Source organism: Macrobrachium rosenbergii, chromosome 37 (assembly GCF_040412425.1).
Source record: "Macrobrachium rosenbergii isolate ZJJX-2024 chromosome 37, ASM4041242v1, whole genome shotgun sequence".
In the NCBI taxonomy this organism is placed as follows: Eukaryota; Metazoa; Arthropoda; class Malacostraca; order Decapoda; family Palaemonidae; genus Macrobrachium; species Macrobrachium rosenbergii.
Window position 1 is genome coordinate 34,659,569 of NC_089777.1, and position 18,836 is coordinate 34,678,404.

General features: G+C 37.7%; 1 protein-coding gene across 6 annotated transcripts in view; it reads left to right on the forward strand.

Annotated features, from left to right (window-relative positions):
* LOC136825477 (serine/arginine-rich splicing factor 6-like) overlaps window positions 1-18,836 on the forward strand; it is a 37,801-nt gene that overhangs the window by 14,347 nt on the left and 4,618 nt on the right. For 3 of the 6 annotated variants that reach the window (XM_067082001.1, XM_067082000.1, XM_067082002.1), the window contains exons 2-5: window positions 2,165-2,303; window positions 2,498-2,568; window positions 2,927-3,028; window positions 18,111-18,216. In XM_067082001.1, the coding sequence (XP_066938102.1) occupies window positions 2,178-2,303; window positions 2,498-2,568; window positions 2,927-3,028; window positions 18,111-18,216 (405 nt within the window). In that variant the 5' untranslated portion in view covers window positions 2,165-2,177. The remainder of the gene's footprint in view (window positions 1-2,164; window positions 2,304-2,497; window positions 2,569-2,926; window positions 3,029-18,110; window positions 18,217-18,836) is intronic. The other 3 variants (XM_067082004.1, XM_067082003.1, XM_067082005.1) reach the window with 1 other exon arrangement.

Below are 18,836 nucleotides of genomic sequence, written 5' to 3' on the forward strand. Positions count from 1 at the left end.
AAAGGTTAGGTTTGTTTTTGTCTGCGGAACTTGTTTCCTTCGTTGAACACTCGCCCCATGTCTGAAAATTTGCCAACGTGGTTTTTGGGAGGTCCAGATCAGGCCATGTCAACCCAATTCAGGTTAGGGAGGTAAGGTCTGGCAAAAGCGTTAGGTTTGGCCCTTTTTCTTGTTGAATTTACCACACCAACCTATCTCCTTACTCTGCATTTGCTCTAGTAGGTGTTTACTAGGTAAACCAAAATGTTTGCCATGACTAGGTCTGGTCAGAATGCTTCGTATTTGAATCTAAAAGTTTAGGACTTTTTTACCTAGACACATAAAAAATCAGCTTATAGTAAAGCCGGATAAGTTCTCTACTGATTACCAATCCCTTTTTTCACTTCTTTTTTTTTCCCCTCTTATTACAAATGGTTTACATCCTTAAATGTAAGTGTTTATTGAAGGTATTTTAAAACCATGTTATAATTATAATGTCTTAAAGAATTGTTGTCTTTTTATTGTATTCATTCTTACATTTCAATTAGATATTTGTAATTACATTTTCATCTGAATATTTTTCTGCCTTATTGATTGGCATAACTTACATAAAAAGATCAAGTTTTTTATTTAATACATATAAAAGAAAACAGTTTGGTATAATGAATATTAAAAATTATATATTTTACAATCAATAAAATCCAGACATTCAAGCCTTTCCATCATCGGATGTAATTCAATTACAAAAGACTCCATTAGTGTCAGAATCTTCCATTAGCCTTTATAGCATTAGCCCACTTAGTGACCTTTTGAATGGTGCAATGGTCTTAAATCCGCCATTTTAAAATTATTTCTCTGAGAGACATAATTTTTTTACCTGCCCCAAATCAGTTCTATGGGGTTATATTTACGGAGGAAGCCTGACGACCCTGTGGCCATGTTCAAGCCAGCTTATCAATGAATATTCTGGTGCAGAATGAATCTTCACCATTGCAGCAACTCACTTCCGCATGTCGTCTGTCAAATCTGCCCCTTTTTTTGCCATTCTTTTATTGCATTTTTTTATCAGCTGTTAGGTTTGTTTTTGTCCATGACGATGACTGATGAAGGAGGGTTTCGGGAGTAGCTGGGATTTGAACCAATTTTTCAAAGACGCGATTCATTTGATTTTAGCTGTTCTTTATATACGTTTGTGTGTATACTATACCCTATCGGTTCCTTCATGCCGATTTAATCGTTGTGATGCCAAATGCCCTACCATTATCTGTTACCCCTTTTAATTGTGGGTGGTTTTGGCAGACTTTCTCAGATCAGGCCATGTCAACGTCTACCTTAATTTATATATACAATTTCAGGTTATGTGTGTGTGTGTGTGTGTGTGTGTGTGTGTGTGTGTGTGTGTGTGTGTGTGTGTGAGTGTGTGTGTCTGTGTTAGGCCAGGGTAAATGCATAAATTCTACAAGGGAAAGTGCAAAAATGAATAGAAACCAATTATATTTGGTATAACTTATGCTACCTTCATTTTACAACATGATTGTTGATTTGGCATTTACAAACACAAAGGATACCAAGGTCACATTTAGAAGAAATGAAGCAATCTCCGATACTCTGCATTTGAGCTCTAGGGTAAAATGACCAAAGGGATCTTAATCGATAACGATATAGTCGGGAAAACCGGCTAGTAGTTTAGTCCATTCATGACTAGGCTTATAAATCCATTTGAAATACAAGTGTATATTTTGGAAAAATGCAAATTACTGAATTTGTGATACTGCATCTGCTGTTTAAAAAAGGGTCCCCCATAAAAATCTATGTATGATATCAAAGTTAGAGGAAAGAGGAACCAATCTTTTGATTTGAATCAACTGTTTCACACGTGCATACTTGGGCACTTCCTGTTCAACATAAGCACTGTGCTTTCCCAAGTTGTTACCAAAATTCATGAAACATGGTGAGGTCCCAGAAAGCATTATAAAAGCTTGAGAAATTATATTTAATTTACAATTCATGCGCAAAGTGCAAGTATATCAAGGTGTGCAGGCCTGGTATAAATTTGTATAGCTTTATAACCTAGAAAACAGTTTTCAGTAATTAAAATGGCCTCTATAACTAAGAGATGGGTGCTTGGCATGGAATAGTAGTTTAATTGTAAGTCATAAAATGTATATCTTATTTTCTTCTACAGGTAATTAGGTAATATGAAAATGGCACGCGTGTACGTTGGTGGGTTGCACTACAACTGTCGTGAGAGGGATCTGGAGCGCTTCTTCAAAAGATATGGAAGGCTAAGAGATTGCTTGCTAAAAAATGGATATGGCTTTGTTGTAAGTTCAACTTATATTTTACAAGAGCTTTTGTTAGTTTTTCCTTGATGTTTATTTGTTTTTGGTGGAAATATCTTTAAGTTTAAAAAGAGTAATTAATATTATACTGTGATTGCCCTGATTTTAATTTCATTATATATAACAATACTTTTTTTTTTATCTTCAGTATGGAAATAATGTATTGTGGATTACAGGAATTTGAGGATGAGCGAGATGCTGATGATGCAGTCTATGAAATGAATGGACGTGAGCTGCTTGGCGAAAGGTAGGATAACATGGGGAAGACCTGTATCAAAAGTAAAGGTTTCACCTGTCATTGATTTGGTTTGTAATGGATGAATATTATCTCCTGTTAAATTTGTGCATTTCAGGTGTGTGTAAATTTCCCTCTCAGCTAGTGTAAATGCATATGTGGATGACAATATAAAATTTATCACATTAACTTCTTAGGACTGTTTACATAGTAAAGTAGTCCCTTTTCAGAAATATATTGTATGCACTAGTAACAACTAGCAAGCTCTTGCTGTTGTACCATTGTTTTAATTTCCTGGCCATAAATAGTTTTAATTATAACTAGTTCATAAACATTTTATATTAATTAGTTTTTTGTATACCTCTTGCAGGGTCACTGTAGAACATGCCAGGGGTTTACCGAGGAGAGGTGGATATTCAGGTTATGGTGGCCGCGACCGTGAACGTGATAGACGTCCAGCTTGGCTTGAGAGGTGAGAATTGTCCATCATCAGAAGTTTTTGAAAGGGAGTAACTAAAGAAAACTTGCCCATTGAAAGGTAGTAATTAGGAAAACCTTCCTTTTTGAAGAGTTTGTAGAGAGACTTGCCCCCATTGAACTTGAGTAATTAGAGAAAACTCTCCTGCTAAAAGAAACTGGTCTCCTGTTTCATTCAAGTTTTAGTTTCTCCTATATATGTAAATATTAAAAATTACTTGTGGGGCATTTACAGGCTTTACAGGCAAACTTATCATTGCAGGTTATTTAATGGTAGTTTGTTGTAAAGCTGACACATTTCAAGCATGCACAGTTGTATACTTTTCATATTTGAATGTTAATTCGTTCATTGCTTGGCACAAGCTTTGAAAACATACCCAAATAAAAGGTGAAAACCTAACATTCATGTATAGCTAAATAGAATACTTTCCATGTTTTGAGGATACATGTATTTATTTTTTTTCTTTTGTTAGGTTTGCAAATGCTGTAAAGGTCTTAGTTCACTCAGCTTGCAGAACATTTTTATATATTGTCTTGATTCTTTGCCCTTTTGTGTCTTGATATTTTGCCCTTTAGTGTCTTCCTTACAAGTAAATCCTACTTTTGTGGTTGTGTGCATTCATGTTCAATCTTTTCAGTAAATTCCCCCCCCTAAAAAGCTTTGTATGGTTCTTGGTCATGCTTGGTTTTATATCTTTTGTGAATTTATTGTGGGTTTGTCTTTGCTCTTGACTTAAAGAACCTCGATTTTGTGAGAATTTACATCAGGTTAATTTTTTTTTCTATTCTGGCTACTGTATCAAATGAGATTTCTATGACTTTTGAAGGATTCATTCACATATTGTGTTCAAGGATACACACTGTTGTGTGTACACTTTTTTTTTTTTTTTTATATATATATAACTCTCCAAACCATGATTTTGAGTGCTCGCTAACTGGGGATGGGGTGGTATAGGGGCTTCTTGCTCTGTTAGGTTTTATTATTTTAAATAGTAGGTGGTGGTGTTTAAAAACTTGAAACATTTTTCAAGAGTTTTCATTGTCCATCCAGAAAAACAAGTAAAATGCTACATCTCGGTAAATCACTTTGTAGTATGACTCATTGGCAGCCATTTAGCAGTGTTTCAAATATCCCACTTAAAATTTTATTCTCAACTTATCTAACTAGTCGGTGCTATCCCTTTCTGACGTTACAAGTTTATAATCTGAAAGCAGTTATTACCCTTTACTATTCACTGTACCTACTTAATAATAAGTCTATGCCCTCCTTTTTCAGTCCCTTTGTCTTAATCTGATATGGGCAGACCAAGCATTTACTGTATTCTTGGGAAAGAATGATCTATCATCTATTATCTTTTCATTGTACATCAGTGGACTAAGGTTTTCCTCTCTAGGATTAGTAGTCAGTGGTCTTTAGATTTCTGCTTGAATTCCCCCAACCACACCCTTTTATGATACAGTGTCTTGGCTCAAGTCAAGCTTCAAACCAGTCTTATTTTACACTCTAAACTTCTTGTCATCTTAGGCTTGTGCTGACTTGAAACCAATGTAACCATTAGCCCTTCTGCTGCGAGCCTGTTACCGCCACTAGTGATGAGATCAGTGTCTTGCTGATCTTATAACCAACTAATTTTCGCTCTTTTTATATTTGTACTTCGATAGTTTATTTTCCTTACTGTTATAATAAGACAATGTACGAATATATGTTTTATTATATTAGTGATAGAATATGCAAATGATACGTAGGTAATTATTTAAATATTGAATTATGTAGCTACTATTAGTAATTTTTATGATACCTCTCAAAGCATGGAGTAAAACTAAAATAATTTTTGTTATTCAGTTTAAGAATCTTTATTACAAAGCTAGAGTGCTTGCTCTTGACTAAAACTTTCACCTGGAAAAATCTAAAAAAAAAAAAAAAATAAAATAAAATCGACCTGCATTCTGTAGAAAACGTGATTTTTTTTTTTTTTTTTTTCTATAAGAGTTCCAAAGCACCTTTTTTTTTTTTTTTTTTTTTTTTTTTTTTTTTTTTTTTTTTTTTTTGCTAACTGAATCTTCAGTGGTATGCCATTTGCAAATTTTATCATGTTTTCTTTGTTTACGCACACCACCTCTGGTGCCCAACAAATCTGCTTCCTCCTCTGCCATTTCCTGATTCATGATCATGGGTGATAAAACCAGCTCAAAAACTGATCTAAGGTGGGTTTGCCTGTAACTATGATATAATAATCATCACCATATTAACTACTGTCACTATCAGAACTACTGATAGTTCAGGTCTCCAACTATCAGTGTCATTTCCAAATAAAAACCTGTGTACGACATCAGAGAGAAATTCCCTTCCCTTCATGCCATTTTGATAGTCAATGAAGATCTAGCCCATAGGTTCTCAAAATGGGGTCCGCGGTCCTCTGGGGACCACAAAGGCATCTCAGGAGGACCGCGAAGGGGTCACCAAATCCCGTTGTTATATCATCCCCATATGTAGGCTATAATTAGGATTACTCTCACCATATGGTTTGGCATTAAATATATGCTACCAAACATTCTTTTGCTTGTGGAATGCAGTCAGAATACAAAAAAAAGCTTTATTCTTTACCACAATATGTATCTCACTAGTTTTCTTATTAGAGAATAAAATGCTGAAAGAAAAAAAATTCACGGATGTTATACGAATGTAAAATGGACTTCGGAATATTTTATAATTCCAGGATAGGTGTAGGTATTAAGCAGTACATTAATATGTACTGCTTGAGTGAGACACAAATTGAAGAAAACAAAGTTTCATGATAAGTACACAAGCGCGCACACACCCCCACACACCAATTTGCCTATGTCTGACTGTTTAAATGAGAGAGTAAATAAAAGCTATCAAATACAATTACTTTACAACATTCTTTGCAGTCCTTTTGTAAGTAAATTGGAATAATCTATATTTTATAAAAATAATAGTACCAGGGATGTAGTTAAATTACTGTACAAAACCGAACGATAATATCGTGCATGGTACAAGGGCCAAATCATTGTAGGCCTACTTGTTTTATTTATATTTTACATTTGGTAACACTGGACATGGTACTTTATTGAGTAGCTGTCGGCTGAGTGAATGCAACATGACCCAAACAGGTACTGTTCTTGTACCAGTCTTTATGTATGCACATCAAAGCAACCAAATTTGCTTCCCTAACTCCCATCCCTCTCTTTATAAATTATATAATGTATGTGTGTGTGTGTGTGTGTGTTATGAACAATTACTAGCATAGAATAGAAAGATATAAATAAAAGAAAATGAAAATTTAGAGTGGCAGCCGTATACAATCCTAAAGTCGGTGTGTTGACACGTTGGGAAGTGAAGTGGTGCGTTCTGAACTATGCCTACTATTATCACTATTATACAGTGGTGGTAGCCTACCACTCTAGACTACCACCACTGGTATACACTTAAGAATTATTAATTACTATTTTTATATAAGTAACTTACCAAGTAATTACTTAGCTAACGATTATGCTCTCACGGCATCCTAAATTCAAAATTCACGGTAACACGCCAATTGCAAAGGGGAAATGACATGTCCCACCCACTGCAACGAGGGTGTACGAGCGACTAACTGCCAGCAGCATCATTCTATTTTATTGCCCCACAGTCCATGAACAAAGGGGAGGAGGGAGGGCTCTGATTCAGTAATTATTTGATAAGTTTATATAGAACTTAATTTCATTACAAAATAAAAATGTCATTTTTACATAAGTAATTTACCAAATAATTACTTAGCTGAAACCCACATTGCCAGGGGGGGGTGGGATGAATGGACTGGTGTATTAAAAAAGAAATTAAAGGAGTAATGACTTCAGCAGAAAAGAATGGCTTAAGAGAGCTGCAGCAGAAGAATACTGCCTGTGGTTGGTGCTCATCTTAACCTGTAGTGGCGTGGCGTGGAGCGGAGAGTTACCTTTACATAAGTAGAAGTCTTGCAACGGAGGATGTGCCTGATCGCTGACAAGACGTATGCAGGAAAAAAGGTTGTCCTTTCCCTGGGTGCAGTACCACAAATCGACAACTAGAATTCACTGTCACCCGACCCGACACGACAAACCACTACCCATCCAAAGAACTGGTGGGTACTCCCAGGCTCCCCAAAAAAAAAAAAAAAAAAAAACTTAGACACCCTACATCAAGGCAAAGAGAGAAGAGAGAGAGGATATCTCCTATGCTTCTTCCCCAACACCATGCCAGCCACTGCTAAAGGTCCAGGGGTACTGCAATTTTCAAAACTGTCTCCACTTCTTTCCAATAATGAGATACGAAGATTGCCTTGCACCTCCAAAAGGTCGACTAAAGAATAGACAAGAGGGATAAATTGTGCTTCAAGGTGAGAGAGATAGGCACTGCTCTAACTTCATGACCTTTAACTTTAAACAAGGGAAAAGAGTCTTCCTGAATCTGGGACTGCGCTCCGGAGATCAGGTCTCTATTAAAGAATGAAGGGTATTCTTTGAAAGGGGACAAGAAGGATTCTTGACAACACCAGCAGTTGCTAGCAGGTCCTCTTATCTTCTCGGTCCTATGTAGATAGTACCTTAGGGCTCTGACTGGAGAAAGAACCCTCTCCTCTTCATCGGGGCCCAGGATATTGATTAAATTCTTAATATGTAAGGGCGAGGCCAAGGCTTAGAAGATTCCTCACTCTTGGCTAAGAAGCCTAAGGTAAAAGAGCACACTGCATCTCCTTGGGAGAAGCCCACACTCTTGTCGATCACTTGCAGCTCATAACATGTTTGGCCATAGCCAGGGCCGCTAAAAAAAAGGGCCTTCCATGTAAGGTTCTTGAGGGAAGTGGAACCGAGTGGCTCGAAAGGGGGCCCTCGTAAGCCACTTAAAGACAACATCCAAGTTCCAAGACACTAAGTTAGACTTCTGTTTGGAAGTGCAAAAGAGTTAATCAGACCATTAAGATCTTGGTTAGAAGAAAGATCAGCACCTCTGTTTAAACACTGAGGTAAGCATTGCTCGGTATATTTTGATGGTGGACGAGGAAAGACTTCTAGAGGTCCCCAGGTAAAGGAGAAAGTCCACAATCTGGGTTGATGTCTCAGAAGATGAAATGTGATGTCTGTTGCACCATTGATGAAACACTGTCCACTTTGACTGGTAGACATTGCAAGTAGATTGTCGTCTGCACTCTGCAATAACTTCCGCGGCTGCTCTGGAAAAACTTTCGCTCTGGCAAGTTTCCTGACAGTCTGAAGCCTGTCAGAGCAAAAGTGGACAACCCTTGGTGGTATCTCTTGAAGTGAGTTTAAGTAGTCACAGTCTTTGGGGAAGCAGCCTCGTGAAGTCTACCAGAAGATATAGAAGGTCCAGTAACCACTCCTTTGTGGGCCAGAATGGCGCTTTGAGAGTTAGAGAAGCGTTACGGTGTGACTTGAACTTGGAGACTTCTCTCACCAAGTTGAGGGGTGGGAAGGCGTAAGATCTAGACCCAACCAGTCTATGAGCATGGCGTCCGCCGCCCATGCCGGGCGACCCAGGGCTGGGGAGCAGAAGAGAGGAAGACGATTGTTTCTTGAGGAAGCAAACAGGTCTATGGGTGGTTTGCCCCACACTCTCCAAAGGTCAACATAGAGCCTGTGATCCAGGGTCCACTCAGTAGGGAGGACCTGTTTCTGATGGCTCAACTTGTCCGCCAAGATGTTTAATTTTCCCTGAATGAAACTAGTAACTAGCGTCACTTGATTCTGGTGTGCCTACAGTAGAAGGACCTTTGCAGTATGATAGAGGGAAAAAGAACGAGTGCCTCCGTGTTTCTTGATATATGATAGAGCGGTGGTTTTGTCTGCATGAACAACCCAGGAAACCCGGAAACTTCTTTGATTCCCTAGAAGGGCTCCCCAGCCTCTATCAGAAGCGTCTGAATAGAAGTCTAGGTTGGGGCTTGGAGGGTTGAGAGATTTTCCCCGAGAAAGTCTTCCTTTGGCCAGCCACCATTGAAGGTCCTATTTTATCTGCTGCGTGATGGGAAAGACGACAAAGTCTGGTTGAGTTTTCCTGTCCCAGTTGGCTTTGCAGTAGAATTGGAGAACTCTAGTGTGCAATCTGCCCAACTTGACAAGAGTCTCGATAGACGACAGGGTCCCTAGAAGGCTCATCCACTGAGCCATCCCTGATAGCTTTGTCAGCACACGAAAGAACACTGAAAAGATCTGCAGCACAGAGTTCATTCAAACCCTTAAAATCCTATGTCTTAGCAAGTGCTCCTATTGTCCAATCCAAAAAACTGAGAGCTTCGAAAACCTTGAAGAGGTCCTTAACAAGATGGTCTACAGTAATTCTGAATAAGAGAAGACGACTTTAGCCGAAGCAAAGGCTGACCGATAGGATTAGTTGATGAGGCTGGTGAAGTCCCAGCAACTCCCAGAGAGGGAGCTTCCCCGGTAACATAAAGTTATTTCTCCTTGATCAGGTGAGAGGGAAGTTGGGCAAAAGCCCTTTGCAGGTGCTGGACGCATGGGAGCAGGCATGTGGTGCGCGGGAGCAAGAGCCGGGCATGCAGGAGCAAGAGCTGGGTGCATGGGAGCTGGAATAGGACTCTCCGGCACTGGCACTTTGAGACGAGACAGGGCCTCATGCGACAGACACTTAGACTGATGTTTCAAGTGTTTGGCATCTTTGGGAGAGATCAAAATAAGAGAATCCCATGGGTGTGCAGGTAGCTACAAGATGGAAGTGGGTTGTTGAGGGAGTCCCTGTGACGCTTGATTGGGGAAGCATGAGTCAAATTTCCCATTTGCCTTTTCAACGGCCGGGATGAGTCCAGGAAGTGTCTACAACGGCACTGGTTGGAATCTGAGTCCGAGCTAGAAGATAAGTGGTGCACATCCACTGATATGCCTTTCCAGCGGCAGTTGGTTGAGGCCTGGGATCTAGCCACAGGGTCAACTGAGGGGGCAGCAACCCGTGGGCAAACCCCGCCAGCCTCCCTTGGACCTCTGGTATGTCTTCTCCCAGGTACAGAGGAGCAGGACAGTGACCGTTGTCTAGGTGCACCGACAGGATGCGAAGCCACTTCACCACAGACACTTCACTCAACACTTTATCACAAACTTTGTCACAGTACACATTTTCCATAAGCACATGTAGGGACGCCCCTACCTCCGACACAACTCGCTACCAAATAAATCTTCTTGTCAACTTTGGACTCCAGACTGGCTGTGGCATCGGGGTCAGAACCACAGGAGTATGTTGGGGAATAGAGGGAGGACTGATAATAGGAGAGTGTGTGTGTGTGTCCAGGAGTAGGAGGAAGAGCTAGGCTAGAATCAGTCATAGGTTTAGGGGAAGAATCCCCACTTACAAGCCTTAGGTTTAGGGGAAGAATCCCCACTTGCAGAGGCCATACTTTCGGCACGAGCAGCCGCCTTCCTAATCCCATTTTTCTGTAGTCTATTCAGATGGGATTCAGATTCAAGCACCTTCCATTTACAGTCATCCCAGCCCTTGCACTCTGAATATGTATTCTCCCTACACTATGCCGCTGGTGGTTGATTGCTCCTACACCTCATTTGCAGTGGGCAGGACCTGTCACCCTCCCCCTGTGCAACTGGCACGTTACCTTAAAAATCAATGTTGCACATAAAGCAGTAGGACTTTGGAAATAAATCTTCATCAATTTAAAAAACTTTGTTGCATACCCCCAAACATCAGTACTAATAAGTATTTAAAATAAAAACTGTCATCTATATATAATTTAAAGAGATCATCTTTTATTATTCAAGAGTAGGTAATCTAAAAATTAATGCTTTAGTAAACCAGGTTACATCTCAGAGGCCTTAGATTTTTTGTAGGCCTGTAAATCATTATTGCAATATAAAGGCTGTTTGAACGTAGCCTAAAACTCCAAAATCCACCTGTTCAAACATTTGTAGGAACTGTTTACCCTATTCAGTTTACTGTACTATGATATACTGAGGAGATAGTTATTTATGATGACCTCTTGGAGTAGCAAGTTGTGTGCTGGCATGGTAAGCACCACCAACCTTGTGCTTTGTGAAGGATAAAATAAATCACAGGTTATGAATGAAACCAGTGTAAAAAAAAAAAAATCATATTTATATACCCACAAGGAAAATATTAACTCTGAAGTCACAAACTTACATATATGACATCTGAAATGAAAAAAGAACAGTTAACCACTACCTGGCAACCATATGACATTTTCTTCGATGTCTGTGATTTTATATCTTCATCTTCATAATCGTGTAACAAAAAATGCCGGAGGTCAAAGGCTGGGGTCAGTTGAGGTGAAGTGGTGTGAAGAAGGCATTTGGTGCTAGTAATGGCACCCTCTATACTTATGGTTGAAGTGTGATGAAGAAAGGGTTGGCATTGACAGTGTAGTGGCTCCTCTTCCTTCTCATTGCTCCTTCTCATTGCTCTCTTTTTCCTTCTTGTAGAATTTTCTTTTGTCAGTATAATGTCTGTTTTGTTCAAGTATTGAAAGGATTAACCAAACATATGAAAAAAAGAGATTTATGACCATTGTTACAGAATTATTGGTCCTCTTTCTTGCTTCGAAGTGACGTTAGTTAAAGTTGATTGAGTTATTTTGATATGTTGGGCTAACTGTTATGCATCGTAGGGTCTAGTTTTGGTGTGTAAGAAATTCTGCATGATTTCTAAATTTAGTTGAATGTTAATGAGATATTGCGTAGATGTGCTTTTGAATGCCAAACGATACCATAGATTTTTTTTTTTATTTTATATCAATTTTGAGACCACAGATTTTTTTTTGTTTTAGAATTTCATCAATATAACCACGAGAAAGTCCCCTTGAAAAAGATTTTGATTCAACAGATGGTTAAGGTCCTATTGATATTAAACATCCTAACAAGATCATACAGTGCAGTGAAACAGGTGCCTATCTGTAGTAACACAGCAGAAGGAAACATTCTACTAAACAGTGATGCTAAATAATTATGATAAAAGAAAAGCGCAACACATTAGAGAAGTAGAGTGAAAAGGAATTGTGTGAATGGAGACGAATGTCACATCATAATAATGGGAAAAGGATTAGAAGCCAGGGGAAGCAGAGCAGCACAACCAGCTTTGGCAAAACTACAGTCAGAAATGGCATGATACTATTTTGGCCAGGGGGTTGGAAATTGGTTATGCACAGCAGGATTTTCTTTTCAGGGTACATGAAGTTGGTGTTGGGATCAAGCCATTTACAATTATTTGGTTTATAGGGAAACATGTTTCATGTTTTACATCCAGTTATTTACTTGTATCGGTATCAAAAGTTGAAACATAGAAAGTGAGGTGGGTGCAAAATTGGAAACTTCAAAAATCATTGTACAAAGACCATTCAACACAATTCAGCGACTAAAATGTAAATTTTACAAGTAGATGGCAATCATCATTGAAAGTGATTTGATTGCTGGAATGTAAAGTAACAAGCACATTTTCTGATGCAGTGAGCCATTGTAGATATTGTCATGAAGTGATCAAGTACCTGGTTATTATACAAATATTAAAACCAAAAATTTACCTCACTTCAGCCAGGTACCTGAAACCTCATAAAATAATATGACTGAACACTAAAGGTAACAGTGATCCCTTAAAACTTACTTAACACTTGAAAAAATCAATCTTAAGTTTCTCAAGTTATGGGTGAGGCAACAACTGTTAATAAACAAATAAACAGGGGAAAAGGGCCATCACTTCATCGAACATTATAAAATGTTTCCCCGGTTCTAATTCACTTCGATAAAATCAAAAGAGAACGTTACAGATATATCACTTACCTTGTACACACACAAATATCTCTTAATCACTGGTGGTCAGAATGAAACACTGGTTTTAAAACTTTAAACAAACAAATTTATTTCCAAGTTCAAAAGTTATAATTAGAGTTCACAATCTCAAAAAGGTTTACTATTACTTGATAACAATATAAGATTTAATTAATTTTTAAACAAGTTTAATTCACAAAACTGTAATTTATCAAGAATTTAAGTTAACTGAGCAGTATTCAAACTATTAAGATTTATTCCAAATTTGAAAAAGAAATCTCAAGGAATGGAAATCAGCATAAGTATTCAATGTTAAAGTATCAATACATAATTTTGGGTAACACTGAAATTATAGACACAAGCACAATGAAAACAAGTACATATTAAAAATTAATATGCAGCAGAAAATGTACCAACAGCAATTTCACTAAGACAGTCTGTTTAAAGATTATATCTATCTCTCAAAAAGATTACATCCATTTTTTAAAAGATCATATTCACCTCTTACCAAAATCATAAATTAACTTTTGACCAAAGCCACTCCAGTTTTTACCATAGTAAACTTACTCCTCTCTGCACTCTATTACACAATTCCTTACTCCTCAGTAAATACATTTTACAATGCTTGTACAATGCAGGTATATTTTAACCATTCACAAAACTTATATGTATTTTGGGAGAGTGACCATAACTTTACACCCTTCTATATAAGGATGGGTTGAGAGAGAGAGAAATTGCCACATCCTACCAGCTCCCTATTCTAATTAACTACTTTTGGTTCACCAATGCCTGTTGTGACTCCAAACCTGGCTTACCAGTTAGTCATTTAAAGAAAGAGGTCACACTGACAGAATCTTAGAATAAACTGAGTTCCTCTCTCTACACTAGAATAAACAGAATACAGAATTACTTCTGTAGAATAAACAGCCTATTCTTGGATTTATTCTTTGGCTCAGAAAGCAATATATGTTTTGCCCCTTATCTGAATGATTGGTAATTAACTTCCTGGCTGGACACTTGTTCAAACAAAGATAGGTCTCCAAATGAGTCTCGGCTATCAACCTGTCATCCCTCTTCAAAGATATCATAAGTGCTCTCCCTCGCATACCCATTTCTTGTGTGGTTAGGTACACAGCTGTGCAAACATGACCACAGGATCTTATCTAATCTTATCTGATCTGGTCACCAAAATAACCCTCTGCAGAATCTGAAACTCCCAACATCTCCCACAAAACATAACACATACAAGTAGCATTGCAAACAATACACACATTACAACATCACCTCATTACACTTCACAACACATGAAATATCTGAAAGGAAAATCATATAAAAAATACAGAACACACATTACTTTTACACGAATGTTCACATATTATAATATGCATATTTGTCACTGCTTAAGTGACTTCAGTATATGACTGGTTTGCTCCATTAGGAGGTTCTATATACTGTACTGTAACTGTGCCTCCGTTAAGCAGATGCTCAAAATCCGAGTTGTATATTCCTGTTTCCTAACTGTAGTACTGTTTTGTTTTTATCATTATTCTTTTACATTCAAGTTTTGTATAAATCTTGTACTGTCCTGACCTTGGCCTACCCTCTGGTTGTGCTTCTACATCCATAAGTATAATGATATAATAAAGCTAAAATTATTATTGCCCCCGTAATTAGCACCATGGCCAACTGAGCTACATTTCATATATCAGGAATCAACAAATATGCACATTTAAAAATTAAAATGTTCATGGATAACCTACTATATTAGCCCGTACATGATAACACTGTTTCACCCAGCAACTTTGTGCATACCATCTCAATTGTGATTTAAGTGTCTTGTCCAGACTCTGGACATCATTGGTAATATGATCTCGATTCACTACAGTCGTGAATTACACCATTTTGTTGTGACCCCTCTTCAAAATCATTAACTTCTCTTGCTTCTGCTGTGTAGAGAATTGCAAGTCATAAGGACTCGAATTTTTGTCCACCGAGTACCGTAACAGAATTCCAGTCTGCCATATCTCCAAGATCTTCCCCTCTTCCATAACTGGATTGTCTTCCTCTCATTACAGTATTTTCACTTTACAAAGCTGACAGTTTTATATATTTGACGTAGCATTTTATTCACTGCTACACTTTTCTGAACAGGACTACCCTTTGGCTTCCTCTGTGGTGTTAAACCCTCTTTGTATACCACCACCTGGTTTTAAACTTATGTATGCAGTGCGTCCTTGACTTATGGCGGGGGATCCATCCAGCACCGCCCTACAAGTTGATTTTTCTCCGTTATCGGTGCTTTAACGATGCTTATGGTGCCGTAACTTGATGTCACATCAAGTTAAAGTGCTGTAAACACTGTTACCTTGATGCCTATTCTTGCTGTTAGCACCGTCGACAGCGCTTACTGTGCTGTAAAGCACCGTTAACAGCACTGAAAAAGCGCTGTAAGATCGAATCGCCATAAGTCGGTGGTGCTGCAAGTTGAGAATGCACTGTACTAAACTCTTCTTCCTCTGGTTTTGTTGATAAAACAGTGTTATTGCATAGAATATCTCTAAGGACTTCTGTTTCTGTGCTTCTTTGTCTTATCTCCATTATTGTAATGAAATAGTTTATGGTGTGTACTCTCTTAAATGCACTGCCATCACTCTCATATCTATTCAGATGTTAAGCTCACTTGTTCTTTGGTTCTTAGTGATACATACGTTTTAACCTTTTAATCTCCCAACTGACGGTTGTTAGTTTTGAATTTTTCTTCACCTCCTGTAGCACCTTGGAAACCTTTATTGGTTTGCTTCAATAGTGTACAGTTTATACTTTAACACTTATGTTTTCCATTTGTATATCTTATTTTATAATATAGCGATCCTTGATCATTCACACGTCCCCTATCAACACTCAAACCATGACTACCTCTTTCAGTGGTTACAGAAAATATGCACTTACCTCCACTACATGGCAAAAGTGCAAATAAAAGTCCACAGTGTATATTGTGCAAAGCTTGAACTGTCTGGATGTGAGTGCAAAAATAATTGCCAGTTTAAAGTAGAATAGTCATGTACTGTTCACTGGCTATGTGAATGTCGTGTGCAGATTGGTTTATTTTCTTATTTAATAGTTACACTTTCACATATACACAACATTTGTTTCCATACTATAGTACAGTATACAGTGCCCTTTGGATATCTTGTGTATGAGAGTTAAGGTTATTTTGTGTATAATATACACCTATTATAATAAGACAACATGCATAATTATTTCTTTGAATCTTATACAAGTTTTGAGTGTTTATGAGAGTTAAGGTTATTTTGTGTATAATATACACCTAATATAATAAGACAACATGAATAATTATTTCTTTGAATTACACAAGTTTTGAGTGTTTTCATTGTCTAGGGTCATGTTAGGATTTTCGTCCAAGGTGATCAAAGGTTCAGCTCAAGAGAAAGTAAATTAAAATATTTAAATTGAGACTGGGGTCATACCTTGTTTACTTGATGTTCACTGTAAACAACCTATTTCTTATCTGTACAGAATGCAATACATGATTAATAGTAAAATGTGTGAATGGCTAAATGTTATTCAACATCAAATGACACTTGAAACACCCAGGAGTGAATGGTCCTAGATGAGCGTTTATCCAGTTGCAGTTATGTAGTTCATTATATGACTTGTAAACCATTTTATAATAAGCCCTTCTGGTGAGCAAACCGGGAAGATTTTTAGCTGTGACGTCAGACAGTTGTGCAAGGTTGATTTGAGTACTGGTTTCTATCAAGAAACTTAATCATAATGTTAGATGTAGGTGTAGCACCTTTGGTTTATACATTTTATTTTCCATCACAAGTTTAAAGGAGGGGATGCTGTGAAATATAAATATTCTTAATGTGGCTTGTAATTTGTTTTGATCTGTTTTTGTAATGTCTATGTTCCTGATGGCTGGAGCCAGGAAAGCATCATGACACTGCTCTGGCATGTTTAGTTGTTGGGTGCCATCTTGCTGTCAAATGTGCACAGTTGCTTACCTTCCCAACTATACATTTTCTGAATGCTGTATTACTGTGGTTAATTTCAACTCTTGTATTTAGTTTTCTAAATTTGCTTTTACTTTTAAATGTTTACATTTAGTGGAGTAAGGTATGTGTAAATTTAAAATGTTAACAGTGGTTTAGAAATAACAATGTTTCCATTTTTTATTGTTTTGAGTTCATATTTTAAGACTATACATGGTGTACAGAAGTATTTCTAAGAATTTGTATGTTGGGTACTCTTATGGGGTATTTGTAGAGATAAAATTTATGCAAAGATAACCTTCACTGATCAGAATCGGTTTTTTTGAAATGCTCGTTGCATCCAATAAATCCCTCAGAGAGTTAGTGCTGTCAATGCATCTCATGTGATGCACTGTATGCATTATTAAAGGTGGTTTGCAGCGTCTGTTTGGCCCCAAGCTGCACCCACTGTATTCTACCTCCTTTACTTCCTTTCTTCTAACTGCTCCAACTCCCTCTTTTCAATGTAAGTGCTGAATGGCTCAAGTGCCCCAGTGCTTGGCTTTATAGCCAGATTTTTGTAAATTGGTCAGTTAATCTAAAAAAATTCCTCTTGCCTGTATTTTATATTGTATTTTTTCCCATTTTGTGGGTTTTCTATTCATTTCCTGGCCTGCTTTGCCTTAAAACTTAATACCATTGTCTGGAGAGCTATGCTTGTTTCAAGAATTTCATAAAGCTAATGAGTTTTTATTTTGATCCAGGTGATTGACTTTTCCCTTTTCCAGAGGAACTTGTTTAAGAGTAGTTGAAATCAGTCAGTTAATTGGGTAGTAAGGTGACTGGGCTTCATACAGTGTTGATGTTAACACTTATGTAATGAAATGAGTGTGAAAGTAATAAGTAAACCCTGTTTAACAATTTTAGGTAATTTTCTTAGACTTGCCTACATTATGGCCAGACCAATCCTTATAATTTCCTCTTCAGTGAAGCTTTGTGTTCTCATTCAAGTTAGGCTCAAGTGCTTTATGTCCTAGTAATTTGCATTAATTTACTTTTCAGTAATGTTTCATTTCATACTTGAAAGATCAAGAGCACTTCTTGTTAGTCTAGATTTTAATTTATGCACTGAGACTGTATTTTTAAAAGTTTAATCATTAAGATTAATTGATGTCATCCTTTGTAGTAATTTTTTTTTTTATTGTAAGGCTAAAGACCAAATATTTTTTGGTTCTCAGTTTTGAAAAATTTAACTTTTGGTAAAACATCGTTATTCACTTGTTAAAGAGCGAAGTGGAGTAAGCCAAGTGACCTTCACCGCAGGTACGGCCCACCAACAAGGACGCCTTATCGAGTCATCGTCGAAAACCTGTCGTCTCGCATAAGCTGGCAGGTGGGTCCCAATCACTGGTCTCTGCTCCCCCCACAACCTCCTTCCACAACCATCTATCGAGGGCTCGCGGTGGCGTCACACAAACTGTTTGGGGGACGAAGGTGGATTCGGTAGTTGTAGAGAATATGGATTAATGCTGCATAATTTTGAAAAGTGGTAATGTAGTTCTTAACAGTTAAGTTTCAGGTCTCACAGCAGGGGGCATAAGTAAAAGTTACGGTCGTTCAGAATTTACTTGGATGAGAAGCTCTCGTGCACGAGATTCCCCCTCTCCCTGCCTGGTTGCGTGTGGATCCCAAACTTAATAAAGAGTCTGGTCGAGACTTGTCATGCTGTGGTGAGGTAAATCATCGCTCAGGTATTATTGGTCTAGCTTAGCTCTGCTCTGCTGTTTTATGGACTAATTTTTTTTGGTAGCCTAACTTTGCAATTCTTTGAAATTGTGACTGGAGCTGTTTGATTGTACTGTATTGTACTGTCAGTAGTCCTGTAATATACTGTACAATGATGTAATTTTTTCATCATGAATTAGTGTACTTTTGAAAGTTATTGTTGATGTAGACTACTGTATAAAGAAAAAATTGGAATTTAGAAAAATCTTGGAATCTTCAAGACAGATG